General features: G+C 39.6%; 1 protein-coding gene across 2 annotated transcripts; it reads right to left on the bottom strand.

The window, feature by feature from the left end:
- Positions 1–1,772: 1,772 nt before the first annotated feature.
- LOC137971303 (uncharacterized) lies at positions 1,773–13,872 on the bottom strand. 2 transcript variants are annotated; one of them, XM_068818120.1, is made up of 4 exons: positions 13,721–13,850; positions 5,516–8,048; positions 3,844–3,955; positions 1,773–2,948 (listed from the first exon to the last, which is right to left on the bottom strand). In XM_068818120.1, the coding sequence occupies exons 2-4, from the start codon at positions 8,013–8,015 to the stop codon at positions 2,903–2,905; spliced, it is 2,658 nt and encodes an 885-aa protein (XP_068674221.1). In that variant the 5' UTR covers positions 8,016–8,048; positions 13,721–13,850; the 3' UTR covers positions 1,773–2,902. The 2 variants fall into 2 exon arrangements, with proteins under 2 accessions (XP_068674221.1, XP_068674220.1); XM_068818119.1 differs by having other exon boundaries at positions 3,844–8,048; positions 13,721–13,872.
- Between the last annotated feature and the right edge of the window lie 1,128 nt (positions 13,873–15,000).

Here is a 15,000-nt window from a genome sequence, read left to right as displayed (position 1 = left end):
ATCTTTTACGATCTTCTAGAAATCTGAGGACAAGAAAGACCATTAATTTTAATGTTCAGTCAGTTTAATGACAGTAAATTTTGCATTGTTGTGCCCAACATACAAAGCATGTGGATAGCAAGGAAACATGTTTTGAGTGGTTTTACATCAAGAAAATTTATCCCCGGAACATTGGACAAATAAAAAACTTCTTCTTGACTTGGAACTTCTTAGCTTAAACAACTTCTTAGTTTAACCAACTTCTTAACTTAAGCAACTTCGTGCTTAACTTAACTATAAAAACGATGGAAGAGAAAAACAACGACGCGAGGTTATTGCGATATGTTGCGATGTATACGCGATGTACGCGCGATATCGACACGACATGCTATTCTTTCAAAATCGGGGAGCCCGCAGTACAGGAGTTAAGTCAGCAAATAGACAAATAATAAGACTGCCGTTACAGAACCAACTTGCGGCTTTTTCGTTCCAGTACCAAGGACCTCTGTTTTTCGACAGATTCAAGCCCGGTTTACACTACAGAAATTTTTTGGCACGGCTCGGGTGAAATTGGCACGGGTCCCAAAAAAAAAGGGTTCGGCTAGGTTAAAATTTGTAGTGTAAACAACCTGTCAGTACCAAATTTCATCCGTGCCGAACCAAAATTCTTACCCGTGCTGGAACCTTCGGTTCGGATAGAACAAGTAGTGTAAACACTTTAAAGGGCCAAATTTGAGCCTTAAGTCATATAGGCTAGCGTTTTTTTTTTGTGTATATTTCAAGATGGCTGCTCATTTTCCACCAATATCACGCGGAAGTTCTTGATTGTAATTGAACTGCGCATGTCTACAAGAGAACTTACCCGGGCCCAAAAATTTTGGCACGGTATTTTTGATACGGTAAAAATGGTGTTGTGTAAACAAAGTTTGCCGAGCTCTTTTTAGGCACCTGTGCCAATTTCACACGAGCCGTGCCGAAAATTGTCTGTAGTGTAAACCGGGCTTCAGCCTAGCTATTCAAAATTCAATAAGTGCTGCAACTTAGAAAAAAATCCCTCTTCCATAAAAGTGCTTTCCTTTATAAATTTTGACTTTCCCTTGAACTCTTTGTTTGTTTTGTTATTTTACTTATTTCGCCTCTGTCGTTCCATTAATCACTGCAATTAATTTGATCAAGTTATAGTTGAGGAAGCCTGTACTCTATAAGCTTTATGGTTTCTCTGGGCTTTCTCGCCATTTTTTTCCTTTCCGTAATAAACATGTCAGTAATGACTGATTTCGTGGCAAAAAAAGTAAAAAATCCCTGATGCCAAGGAATATATAGCATTAAGCTTATCACAGTACTCTTACAAGTAGTACAAGTAGCATGACCGTTAAGCTGTTGCATTAATTAAAACGTTCTGATTAGGGTGGTTTTCAATTGAGTGTCGAAAGTAATTAGATAATTACTTTGGTTTATGATTACTCCACTCATTGATTGGTTCCAAGTGCTCGCGCCACTTTTTCAACCAATCAGAAGTGAAACTAAAACCAATCGTGGCTCGCACGTGCACATTTTCCCGCGCTTTGTGTCGGCTACGTGTAATTACTTCGAGTTTTGATTGGTCTACTGGACAGTCTCCGTCCTTTTTGATTGGCCATGCAAAGTAATTACTTTCACTCATTTGAAAACCGCTCTATACACAACCTCGTTCCCAGGGTCTCCATTTCATAGCAAGTCCCACAAATCGTTTATCCTAGCTAAACAAAAAACACTTATCAAGCAAAAGGACAACAATACATCAAAGGAAAGGGAACCGTGACTAAACTTTTACTTAAGTTTTATCCAAACAGGTATTTATGTATTACAAATGCATTGGTGTAAGAAGAAAGTTACAGACGATCTCTTGTACTCAGTTCCAAGCATACTTAGCTAAGGATAATTTCTGTACTAATTTGGGAGACTGTGCATTATTTAACAAACGAGAAGGAGTCTTTTATCGGGTTTTGAACCACGAGGCGAAGCAGAATGGTTTCAGACCCGATGAAACACGACCTGTGAGTTTATTGAACGGCTTCAAAAACATTCCACAAAAAGCGTGTCCCTCTTGAGCCCGAACAAAGGTTCAACTAGTGAGAGGAGAACATTTGCATACAAGAAAAACAAGCTATGACTCATTAGTATGTTTTATGCACGTGACGTTTTTTCAATGACCTAATTAGATAGGCTGTTTTGCTCATGAAGTATTAGTGTAATTGTGAAAATCAAGTTAAATTACATACTTGGATAAAAACGTCTTCAAGCAGGATAGGCAACCACATGATGTTCACCCTGGGCCAGGCCATAAGGAGGAAGCCGACTGCTCTCATAACTGCGCCAACTCTACTTATAAAGATTATAAACAGGTACACAAAACTATGAGTAACAAATCCGGCGCCCGACACGATAACTTCAGACCCTCTGGGTTCCTCGAGAACTCAAAACCGGAAACTTTAGATCCCCCGGGCGTGTCGGAAAAAATCATGGCCGAGTAGTCGAAGAGATGGAGGGCCGACAAGTTTCAGATCACGCACTGACCAAAAACTGGAGCTGTTTCTGGTTCACTCGATCCCAGTTAAACTCCTTGCGGTGCTTGTAGACAAGCAAATGGTCGCCCTCCCATTCCGGTGTTGGGATTCTTAAATTAGTAAGTAATTGACAAAATTCGAGCAACGTAGTGTATGCTGTTGCACTACTCGTCTGCTAAAAATTTCGCATGGTTAATAAATACTGCAGGTCATGGAAACCATATCAATGACATGCATGCCCATCTACTACAAATCAACAAAAACTATACAGTTCTGCCAGTCTGACACAGAGTTTAGAATGTCCTTTTAGAAAGTTCATTTGTATTTGTCCAGAAAATACAAGAAAGCAAGGTGGTTCAATGATCACCGTCGTTTCTTCACATTACAAGACAACCAGAAGAAAATGGCTTCTTAAGCTTTGACCTGCGAGGAAAGAAAACAACAAAACACTGGGTCAGCCCTCGTTTTTCCTGCTTGGAAACAAATACACAATTCAATCAACTGATCAATCAACCCTTTCTTCTCTTTCAATTATTCAATCAAGGCATATAAAGTGGTCAAGGTTTTAGTAGATTTTCCAGTGGAATAAGAAACTTAAGCTGATATAGGGATAAATTCTTGCTTATTGCATTTTTTAGCAAACGACACAGAGAACTTTAGCATTGCGTTTGCGGCAAACGGCAAAACGTCAAGCTGTAAATTGCATTTTGCTACAAATATCAAGACGTGTTGGAATAATTATAGAACTTTCATGCTTTTCTTTGAGCTACGAACGTAAACAGGAAGTGGACATTTCGCATACCCGGACAGCAGTCCCTCCAAAGACTGTTCAACTAATCGTCTCTAATAGAGAAAAGATACTCAGTAATATAAATGTGGTAGCGCCAAGACAGGTTAACAGGGAAAACATCTCACTTCCGGTTGCCACTCGTGACTCAAAGACGTCTCGTGCTTAAGCCACCTATGGTGTTCAACAAGAGGTACGACTCTACCCAAAAATTTGCATAAGCATTGTTTTTATTTTCTCTTGGGACTTACAATGGTCCCAAGAAAAAACTAAAAACAATGATTATGCAAAATTTTGGAGGGACAAACAAAGAGTATTATGGTATTTTTGATACTGGCTAATGGTGCGAGAATAAGTCCACAAGCAAACCAGTCATGTAAGCCCATACCAAAGTATATGGGAATCAAAAACACACTTCGAAGCTTTCACAATAGATAATGGTTTGTACTCTATATGAGGGCAAGCATGAAGTATATACAGAACATCTTGAGTACCGACGATTGGCTTTTAAACGACACATTGCAAACTAACCTTTCTGCCTCCGTAATGAGTGTCTCCTCTCTCGGGTGTTTTACCTTGATAATTTCCAAGTTGAACTGCTTGCTTGAACAAATGGCAATGAGACCCATTCTAGGACAAGTTGCTAAAGAAAAAGGAAGGTCCCATTCAACATCCATTACACTGAGTAGATCCCCAGACCTTACGTTGAACAGCTCAAGGCGGCCACCAATTGGCTGAACGGATTTCAAAAAAATACACTCCTCGTCACCGACGAATTCACAATTCAAAGTGGTAAAATCACCAAATTGGAGGCGCACATTACCAGAAAATGCATCGAGAATGTAGGTGTTGGGCATGACAAAAACAGCAATAAATTGACCCTTGGGGGAAAATGATCCCTTCAAACGTGACAAACGGACACCCTGGAGTGCACGCCACAGTGGTTCGGTTTTACCCAATTGCCTCATTTCAATGAACTCTGGCTGGGATTTTTTACGCCAGGCAAACAGCTGGAGGTCACCGTAGCAAGCAATCAACCTGAAGCCGTGAGAAAGTTTAAATGTTACCACATTATCTCCACCAACAGTATTCAAAATGATCCCTTGTCGCGTTTCATGTGTTATGCATACCACCTGATCATCTGAAATAGGAAAGATAGTATCTGCTCCAAACCTCCATCGTCGCGTGCGGACTGACAAATCCAAGTTCCACACTTCAAGTCTGGTATTAGTTGAAATCAAAATGCCTTCTTTTAAAGTTACAAAATCAGAGAAATAGTCACCCTCAAAATTTTTTTGTCCTTTAAGTTCCCCCTTTAAAACGTCCCAAGCTAAAATTCGCCATCTGCGCGGTGGGACCAAAACTATCGCATAAACACTCTCACCGGTTAACGAAAATCGGAGACATCTGACAAATTCGAACTCTGTGCTCTTCGTTGGTGCATTCCGATAAACTAGTTCAATGTAACCTTCACGCATGTGGTTCCTTAAAAGAGATTGGCTGTTAAGCACTACATCGGAATAATTGAGCGAAACCATACTCAGAGGATCGCCCAACAAAAAACCACCGATTCTATGGGGTTCTAACTCAAATGAATTTGTCCAAGGACCCTCAGGGTTAGTCAAACAGAGAAGCTCGGGCCCGTCAGTCATGCTTAAACGAAATATTTGGCGGAGCAAAAAGAACAGACTTGAACACAAAAGAAATCGACTGTCTGGTGAAAACCTAATCACTCCAAAACCGCGCTTTAAAGGTACCTCTGCTAGAGTCGAAAAACCATTTTCCCGGTCAACTAAACAAATAGAGCCTGTTAACTGGGAAATTGCCACGAGCTTTCCATCTTGGGACATTGCAAAAGAAAAAATGTCTTTTTCTCTGTTGACACGATCAATCTCCCTACCATCGTTCAGATTCCACATAATAAGACACTTTGCATCGTCGGGACAATCAGTTAACATCTCGTTGCCGCAAATAGAACAGACAGAAAAACTGCACTTACTGGTAGGAAAAAGCGGCTTCAAGTCTCCATTAAAGGAGTAAGCAGTGTTTAGCACTCCTGGCAAAATGACATCCTTGATCGGATGAAATACAACAGAACGATAAAAACCAACACCCAATTCATGCGAAGTTACAATGTTTCTTAATGGACTAAAGTAATCACAATACTGTTTTGGTTTGACATAGCGTTTCCATTTGAGGTTACCTGAAGCAAGTGACCAAAACTGAATGCTTCCATCGCGACATTCACACACCATGTACTCTAAGCTAGGGGACACATCCAAACAAGCCACTTGTGATCCGCAACCAAACCAAGCTTGACTTTGGGCGTGATTTTTCTTTAACAACTCCATGTGAGGTTTATCGGAATACTTGGTCTCCAGAAGCTTGCGGGAGTCAGAAGATAACTTACTACTTCCCTCATTTAACGAACACTGAAAAATAGTAAAGGGATATTCCTGCAAGGTTACGCGGTGCTTCTTTAACAGAAACAATAAAGAAGAAAGGGTGTCACAACACTCGGCAGATATCGTCTTCAAACCACCCTGCTTCATTACACCAACGATATCTTCCGTGGCTCCTGGCAGGTTCACACAAAGCTTTGCGTACAAAAGCTCTAGGTCTGACACATATTTTCCAACCCCTTGTTCAAGGCTACAAGATTTCATGTCCTGGTCTAACTGTAACATGTGCTGAACACCATGTTCCAAGGCATACCTTGAAGTGTCAGTGAAAGACTGTAAGTTGCCAATACCTCTGCTCTTTAACTCGTCAAACTCGTTAGAACAAAGAGTAGAAAGGATCTTATGGCCTTCCATTTCCTCCACACTGAAACAGTGCTGCCCGTAGCGTGACTTGTCTGTCAACCAGTCCTTGACTGATTTATGAAAGAAATGAATGCGGTCTTCGTGAACAGGAAGAAGTGATGACACAATGGCAATGACGTTGCTCGCCTTTCGCACAACAATCGAGGACGACACGTTCGTGCACAACAATTTAGGAACAAAACCCAATGGCAGTGGTTCCCTGGCAGCAGCAATCGCACCCAGGAAACAAAGAAATTGCTCTTCAGTTATGTTTACTTCCTTACACAAGGCTTGTTCGAGCCGTTGGAAATATGACTGGTAAACACACGCGATGCCCGCCGGAAGGGTCTTGTCCAGTTGTTCCAAGGTGAGAAGAGTTGAACACTTGGCCCTTATAAAATCTACCAAAAACGTGGCACACAGGAAGACTCCCTCTGACTTTTGCACGAGATGATCTAAGACCACCTCGCGCCTTTCAAATTCCAGTAAATCGCTTAGACTATGTTCAAAGTAAAAACGAATGACCTTCAAGTTCTCTTCATCTTTTGGCTCGAGTAGCAGTGGTTGCAAATCTTTGAGGCTGTTCCAAATGTTAACTTCGGGTCGCGTTGTCACCAAAAATCGAAGCCAAAGTGGTAAACTCTTAAACAAGTTGGCAATCACGTCAAGAAGATCATTTCGTCCTTGGTATTCACTTTCGTCTACAGCATCAATTACCACAAGAGATGTACGACCTGGATCTGCTACCTTGTTCAGAGGTACTGAAAAAAGCAAATCAAACAGATCCTTCACTTCCATGTCGTTGATCTCTACACCAAGATTTCCGGAGAGCTGTTCCACAAGGGCTTTCTTGTACTCTGGAAGACAGCATGACAGGTGACAGGCTAAAGACTGCATCATCACCTTGGGATTCCTGTGGCGTGCTCTGTCATGGTGACAAAAATGGCTTCCCGCCAATCTGCCAGCTTCGTGCATTCTTTTACACATCTCAGCAGCGATGACAGATTTCCCCATCCCTGCATTTCCGCTGAGCACCAAGACACGATTTGGAGAACTTGCATCATCCAACCACGTGCTGATTTTAGCAAAGAAAGACTCACGAGTTCCTTTCAAGTATCTCTTTGTATAATCTGTGATATCAGGTTCCGTGTCAACCCTTGCAAGTTTCTTCAGGATTTTGTCCTCCTGATTGGTGTTGTGTTGTGTCTCACGGCTTTCAGTAACAATTTGATGAATGTCTTGAATCATAGAATTGCTTTCCTTGACACTCTCCAGAACTGTGTCCTGACACTGACGCACCTCATTAAATTGAGTCTTGAGATCTCTTTCACTCTCTGCCCAGTCCCGTAAGGCATCAACATAATCCTCCTCTCCACATCGCTCTGCCTTCAATCGATCAACCTCTGCCCGACTTAACCCAAGAGACACTAGAACGGCACTGATTTCCTGCCACAGAGCATTGAACATCAGTTCACCGACACCAGTGGTTGTGATGTGCCCATACAACTGATTGCGAAAAAACTTTATTCGAGCAAGGTTTGCCTCACGAGAAGTGTCACTTGGGGGCGGCTTGCAATGCCATCCAGTGGGGGGAGGGGTAAGTCCACAAATGTTGGTCAGAAGGAGGAACAGCAGAGTGATATCAAACGTGTTGGAGTCAGGGGCAGCTCCACCAACAGGAAAGAGCTTGTCCCACTGGTGACCATTGAGAATTCTTCTGCGTAAAAGGTTGTTAAGGATAGAATAACAGGCATTGAGATCAGCTGCCAAGTTAGCAGGAGGGTGATGAGTGTCAAAAACACGTTTCAGTACAGTTGTTCCACCATCAATAATAAGTCGACTCAGCTTGGCCCCATTTGTCTTCTCCTTAGAGCTGGCCAGGGGACCAGGTGTGGCCATTGTAATCCAAACTGCTGAATTTTCAAATCAGATCTGCATAGAAAAGGGGAAAAAACGTACGTTAATGGGGACATTAACCCATTCACATCTGAAACGCCCTTGGACGCCCCCCACTGACAAGTAAAATCGTCTGGCATTAGACAAAGTAAGAAGTGTCATTATTATACATTGGTATCACCAGCTCGATTTTGATTGGCTATAAGCACGCAGCTAATTCTTGCTTGCTCTGTTTCTCTTACGTCATACCTACAAACAATAGATTTTAGATATGTAGAATTGACGTCATACCTACAGACAATAGTTTTATGCATGCAGAAGTGACGTCACCTAACACTAACCAGCAGTTTGATCAGTTTTGTCATGGCGGAGCTCAGGAACAGGCATAATAAAACAATTATTGAATTCGGTTTTCGCATGTTAGCGATAATTATCAAGGCCTCAGTTTGTGTTATCCGCCTCAGCCTTTGGCTTAGGCAGATAACACAAACTTTGGCCTTGATAATTATCGCTAACATGCTCAACCTCATCCAATAATTGTTAATTGTCAGGGGTCAATGGGTTAATTGATTAACTTATTGGATTCCATTGAGTTAAGTAACTGATTAACAATTACCACCATTAACTATCTTTATAAAAATTAAAGTACCTTCAGTGCATATGATTCACTGAAGTAAAAAAGATAAGAAATCGAGGATCAAATGAGTGCCTGCATAAGCAGTTCAACAAGAATTACCTTTGGCTAAAACCGATAATCAAAGGCTCATGTGAGACAGCTTATGAATAAAGTGGATTATAATTAGCATTGGTAAAGAATACCAATGCATGCGCCATGCCGTTGGAGTGCATAGGGAGTACAATGGTTTTTTTTTTCATGGTAGAGATGAGATCAGCAAATAGATTGCATCATGATTGCACTGCACTGTTCTTTTGAACAGGTATTTACAACTTAAAAGTCTTTTTGAATTCTCGCCCAAAGCAATACATGTATGTTGCCACTGAACTTAACTTGGTCTTAAATATCTCCAGATGCAGATGATATGGAAAAATCTCATTAACATTTTTTTTTATCACAGTGAAGAGCCAACAATAATACTGTTTTGATTTGCTATGGTCAAACCCTTGCAGAGGTTCAATTTTGCAAGTTACATTGTAAATAAAATATTACTGTAAATTGTCAGGTTCTTATCAATTAATGTATTTAGAGAGCCGACGACGTGACCCGCAAAGAACTGCCTACAAATAAGTGTTTTGCTGCAAATGAATTCTGCTCGTGTAATTGATTCCACGCTCTTGTGTGAAAATGGCAGTTCGCTTTCCTGAAATTTCAGAAAGTGATTTAAGGAAGCTCCAACCAGTTTTAACACTTTCAACAAACTGTGCTATTTAGAAGGACTGAATCTATCAAACGTTTTCACTTAATGGTAATATTATGATGCCATATGAAACACCAATAGATGCTCAACAAGATGCACTTATTAATGCGACGCACCAGGTTACCATGGCAACAAAAAGCCATCTACAAACAGCCTATATTTTGTCTTTAAATGCATATATCTCAAAAATGAACATAGTGAGCCCCATCTTTTATTGCTGGAGAGTGATTAGAACGCTAGGATAAAGCTTTCTGCAAAGTTTAAAAAATTCTCTGGAGCAGATTCATAGCCACCTTCACAATTGAAAAATTTTAAGGTGGCTCTGAATCTCCAGAATCTCTTTGCACAGAGTTTTGTCTCAGCCTGCTAATAACATTTTATTTGCAACTTTTCTTGCATGGTATGTTGAGTCAAAGTTCACTTTACTTACATACCGTATTAGAGACATACAATATCACTGTTAAACCTTACTGCACAAAAGGAACTGAACAACAACACAACAAAGCAAAAAGCCTACCCCTACCATGCACAACAAAACACTTCAGCAAATGGAGTTCCTATCGAAGCCTCGGTTTCTTTGTCAAATGGTAAATCATGTTACAGCTGTTATCAATGAAGTGTGTTTTTTGTGTTGAACAAACATTAAACTATTTTACCTGTTTTTGCACCAGTACAATTAAAGTTGTACCAGTTCAATATATTTTGTACCAGTTCAAAAACAAATTGTACCAAAGTGCAAATTGAACTACAACATATATTGCCCAAGTTGAACAAGTCTATAATTAAAAGCAGCATTCTGAATTTGACTGAAGGGAGTAACTTTTTGCAATGTTTTACTTTGCGGGTTTTCAATTCTGCGGGAACTATTTTTTTGTGGAGCTACAAGTAAGTCAATCTGCAAAATCGGCAAAAATAAGAACCTGCAAAATTTTCATGCTACATGCAGGCAAGTACATTGCATAATTCATTCTGAATTAATTAATGTAATTATGGCATTCAGTCAGCCCACCAGTGACCACTGATCAGCTGTCTTGTTGATGCATCACTGAATATCCCTCATTGAATGTAACAAAGAACAGTCCTGGTTTTTATTCTCACGGCCAGTTCAAATGGTCTTAATACAAACCATCCTTCCAAAAAATACCTTGATCGTCTACCAAGTTTCAAAGATGTAGATATAATTTATTCACTCTAAATGGTAAACAAGAACTCTGATTTTAACACCTTTTCTTCTGCTATCAGTTGTAAATATTATTCTCCACATAGCTTTTTCCAGCTGAAAAAACACATGCAACCTTCGCCCCTTCCAAATTTCTTAGTTTTTCATACCAATAACCTAAGCCTCAGGCAAAATTTAGACAATTTCCAAACCCACTTATTACATGTAGAAGAGCTTGATTTTTGCTTTAATATCATAGGTTTTATTACGACAAAAAAATGAGTATCCAAATTTGGATTTTAATCCAATGGGTTGCAGGTCATTGTTTCACCATAAGTGAAACAACCCAAACCCCTTAACAAAAATGCTAACCTTAGGCTTAAGCATTATCTAAAGCATACATCTTATTCCAAAATGGCTGCCATTTTCGTATTATTTTGTTTCCTTGCCAATTGGCCCTTTCAGCCTCGCTTTCAGACATAAAATTGAAAGGAATATTTACTGGTAACCTTGAATGAGGCCAAAAGGGCCAATTTGCAATCAAACAAAAGTTAGAATACAAAAATGGTGGCCATTCATACACTTTCCTATAAAAGATTCATGTCTCCTAAGGTTGATGAATTGTCAGAATTCTGTTAAATGACTATGCCGATTGAAAAACAGCATTATCATGCATTGTTGTATCTATGAAAGACAAGCGCTTCTTGGCCTTTTGGCTAAGATCAAGTGCCATTGTCAGACCACTGTAACCTGGTGCAGCATTACATGGTTAGTATAGGAAATCATAAGAATGCGAGTGCATTCCACAACTTATGGCCGCAAGTGATGTTTTCAAAGTTCTCAAAATTACATTACTATTTTTTATTTGTTATATGCTCGACAAAATCACTCCATTACTTTGTTTCCATAGCAACTTCCATATTGCAATCTATAACCTATTTATGCATTGGTTGTTGACCAATCAGAAACGCAATATTTTGTTGAGTATATAATAAACCCTGTTACCAGTTCACATGAGGGCATTCTAGGTCACATTTAATATTTCTCATAGTTTTTTGTTTCCACCAATTTTGTCCCAACATAGTTCGTCAATATTCCGCGCAACTCAACTGTGAATTGTGGTGGACTTTTTGCTCATGGTGGGTATTGTGCTGTCCCATTTCTCCAGAATTTTTGCGGTCACACAAATTTTTTGAACCTTGTTATCGGCGTTTCACATTGACCCCCACTTTTATACTTTCACAACTCCTACTCAACATTATCTTTTAATGTCAACATTATCTAACCAGTGAATTTTTGCCTTCAACACACCGCAAAACCTTTTGATTAAACAAGCATCTAAGGGAAGACACATGAATTTATTGAACCTTTCTTTAACAGGGTTTTGCCTTGACCCGCAAGTTTGTGCTGGAAAAACTCTCATTTGGAACTTTTGGCAACCAGACTGGACCAACTAGGACAGGATTATTGCTTTAAACAGCATTTAATCAGAGAGTTTTTTCCTTCAGCACATGCTGTGCTAAGTTTACCTTCTAGGAAACCTCAATTGGCTTGACACCTATTGGATTTTGAAGTACGCTTATCAGACATGACCTTATCTATTAGTATTGACTTTGTTTATAAACTATTTTGTAAACCATAGAATTGACTACAAAAACTGATTGCAAAAACTTTTTTAAAATAAATATGTGGTTGATAGACCACTTTTAAAAAAAAAAGATTGTTTCATTCCCTATCCTTCTGCTTTGCTTCCAAAACGATAGCCAAACGCACTTTCATTGTCCAAGATTACTACTACACTAGTAATAGAACTCAAGTAAGAATTAGCCCTAACCATATTCTGAGGATGTCAGCCACAGGGAAAGGTAAATTTTACAATGGCAGCAGTATCGTTTACAAAAATGCTAACCACTCTTCCAGGGCATTCGATTTTTCCTGTCTAGTGTTGCCTGCCTCACTGTTGGCAGAGAAGCCCTGGGAATTACATTCTGACAATTTTACAAAAATTGTGGTCAACAGGGTTCAAACCCCGTTGAAGTCCTGAATTTTTCAGGTTACTCTATGTAATTGCTAAAATTGCATCTATAACTGCAAGGATCATGGCTCTCTGTGATTTCTGGATATCTTTAAGAGATTGCAATCTCATAATAATTTAAGTAAAATAAAGATAATTTGCCAAAATCCTGAACTTTATGTTCACTACATTAAGGCTAAGTTTATTTACTAGCAGCCAAGTAGTCCAATAATACCATGATTCATCTTTTTCTACAACACAAGTATGATCGTCAGTGTGTGCAGCATTTGATCTACATGTACTTCATGTGCACAAATTCTCTATCACAAGATGAAAGATCGTTTGTATATATATATTGGGAAGATATCGTTGACAACACCCATTGCCATTAATCATAATGTGCCAACCACAGCCCCACTGGCTGTCAAAACAAAAGGTCTTTTGTTTCTGTCGTTGGCAAATTTGAATAACAAATTTGCAAAAGCAATGTTTGTAATGCACCTATCAATGTTAAAAGCCCCAGATAGGGGGGATCGGGCCAACCACTGGAGTTTGATTGTAAGGTCTGTCCCCAGGGTACGGATTTCGATCGTACGCAACGTCCCCAGGTTAGCGATTTTGATCGTACAAAGGACATTTTACCACCTTCACTTGCCGCCAGGTGGCCATTTTGACCAATTATTTTGTCCCAGGGGTGGGGAATTTGAATTATTTTAAATGAAAATGTCAAAATCCCGACCCCATGCCCGACCCCACCGCCCTGGGACTTAACAGTGATAGGTGCATAAACAGATATCTTCCCTGAACTGAACTGAAAACTTTATTTATACTCGAGGGCCTGGAGCTTATTAGGCTCCTAGCTTTTAAAAGTAGCTAATGAGTCGAGTATAATACTAACAAAAAAAAAAACAGTATTAAACTATTTACTCTACAGAAAAGAACATTTCTTTCACTTCATTGTATTCAAGGTGACGATGGGACGCAAATGCAAGTTTCTTTGCTGTGAGAACTAGATTTTAATCGCCGCATAGCCTGGATTTCTCAAGTTACCAGCTTAAATTAACGAAGTACAAAGCTACAGTGTAGTAGTCGACGAATCATCACACCATTGTGCAGTTTCATACGACTCATTTGACATTAAACACGTGAAACTACATACCAGCAAATAGCCAGGGCCAGAACCAGATTAGCTAACTTTTGACGAACAAATAACTCAGCTGCAAACCTTGACGCCACGAAGAACTTTTACCTCAAAATAACGTCTTCGTTCCTCATAACACTTCCGCCAGAGGGTGTGTCAGTGTGTCATCCAAAATTGCGGATATCATGTTAGGCCATCATATAGTCGCCCGCCTTTAGGGGAGCCACAGGTGCCCAAGCTCATCGAGAGTATGGTCGACTAAAATAAAATATAAGGATTTGTCTATTAAATACATTGTTGACCCAAAAGACCCGGACCCGGTCCGAGAGTTGTTGTCATTTAGGGCCTGTTTACATGGAGGGAGGGTGCCCCGGCTAACCGAGCTACCCTAGGACAGCCAACTTTCATACGTGTCTTTAGAAAACGAATTGAAGTGTTTACATGCTAGACAGGGTAATCCACCTTCCTGGAGCACCTGTCTACTTGCCCGAGACACCTTTCTAGGCGGGCTATCTTTTTGCCGTGTGCTACTGGTTCGAGCTGGGTAACCGAGGTGAGAAGAAATTGCCGTCCTGGGGAATTGTTTCGTCTTTAATTAAATCTCTTACCAGTGACATCTACTTAACGAAATGACAAATTAAGTGCAAAAAAGTTTCCATAGACACTGAAAAGCGGCCGCTAGCGAAAAAAAATGATAAAAAAAAGTAATCTACCGGCCAAATCGTTTCTTTTGTCCGCCATCTTTTAGTTGTGCTTAGGGCCCACTCAAAATAGCCCTTCCGCTTATGTGAGTGGGTATGTTTTAACCCTCCTAGCCAGGTAACTCGGTCTGCCGGGGCACCCTGCTGCCTCCATACAAACAGGCCTTTACATGGGACCGGTGCGAGACTTTCTCGTGTCCAGCAACCAAGACGAAGTCAGACCGATCTGAGTTCATCGGGGGCTCATGTAAATACCCCCTGATACTCTTGTATACCTACATAAATCTGTGTACCCTTATATAATAATAATAATAATAATAATAATAATAATAATAATAATAATAATAATAATAATAATAATAATAACAATAATAATCATAATCATGATCATAATCATAATCATAATCATAATCATAATAATAATAGTAATAATAATAATAACAATAAGAATAAGAATGATATTATAAGAAAAATAATAATACTTTATTTCTTAAAAAACGCATGTCACGCAAGTCTCAATGCCTTTTACAAACACAGGTTAAAACATAAAAATTAAAAATTAAAAATATTTATAAAATAAAAAGATATAAGAATATA

Source organism: Montipora foliosa, chromosome 9 (assembly GCF_036669935.1).
Source record: "Montipora foliosa isolate CH-2021 chromosome 9, ASM3666993v2, whole genome shotgun sequence".
Taxonomy (NCBI): Eukaryota; Metazoa; Cnidaria; class Anthozoa; order Scleractinia; family Acroporidae; genus Montipora; species Montipora foliosa.
Note: the sequence above shows the minus strand (reverse complement) of the source record. Positions and strands in the feature narration are given on the sequence as shown.

Bases quoted from the DNA above. Each gene is read 5' to 3' on its own strand.
- LOC137971303 (XM_068818119.1), bottom strand. From the start codon at position 8,015: ATGGCCACACCTGGTCCCCTGGCCAGCTCTAAGGAGAAGACAAATGGG. The intron at 2,949-3,843 runs GTTAGTTTGCAA...CTTTCCTCGCAG, and splicing joins CTCATTACGGAGGCAGAAAG to GTCAAAGCTTAAGAAGCCAT.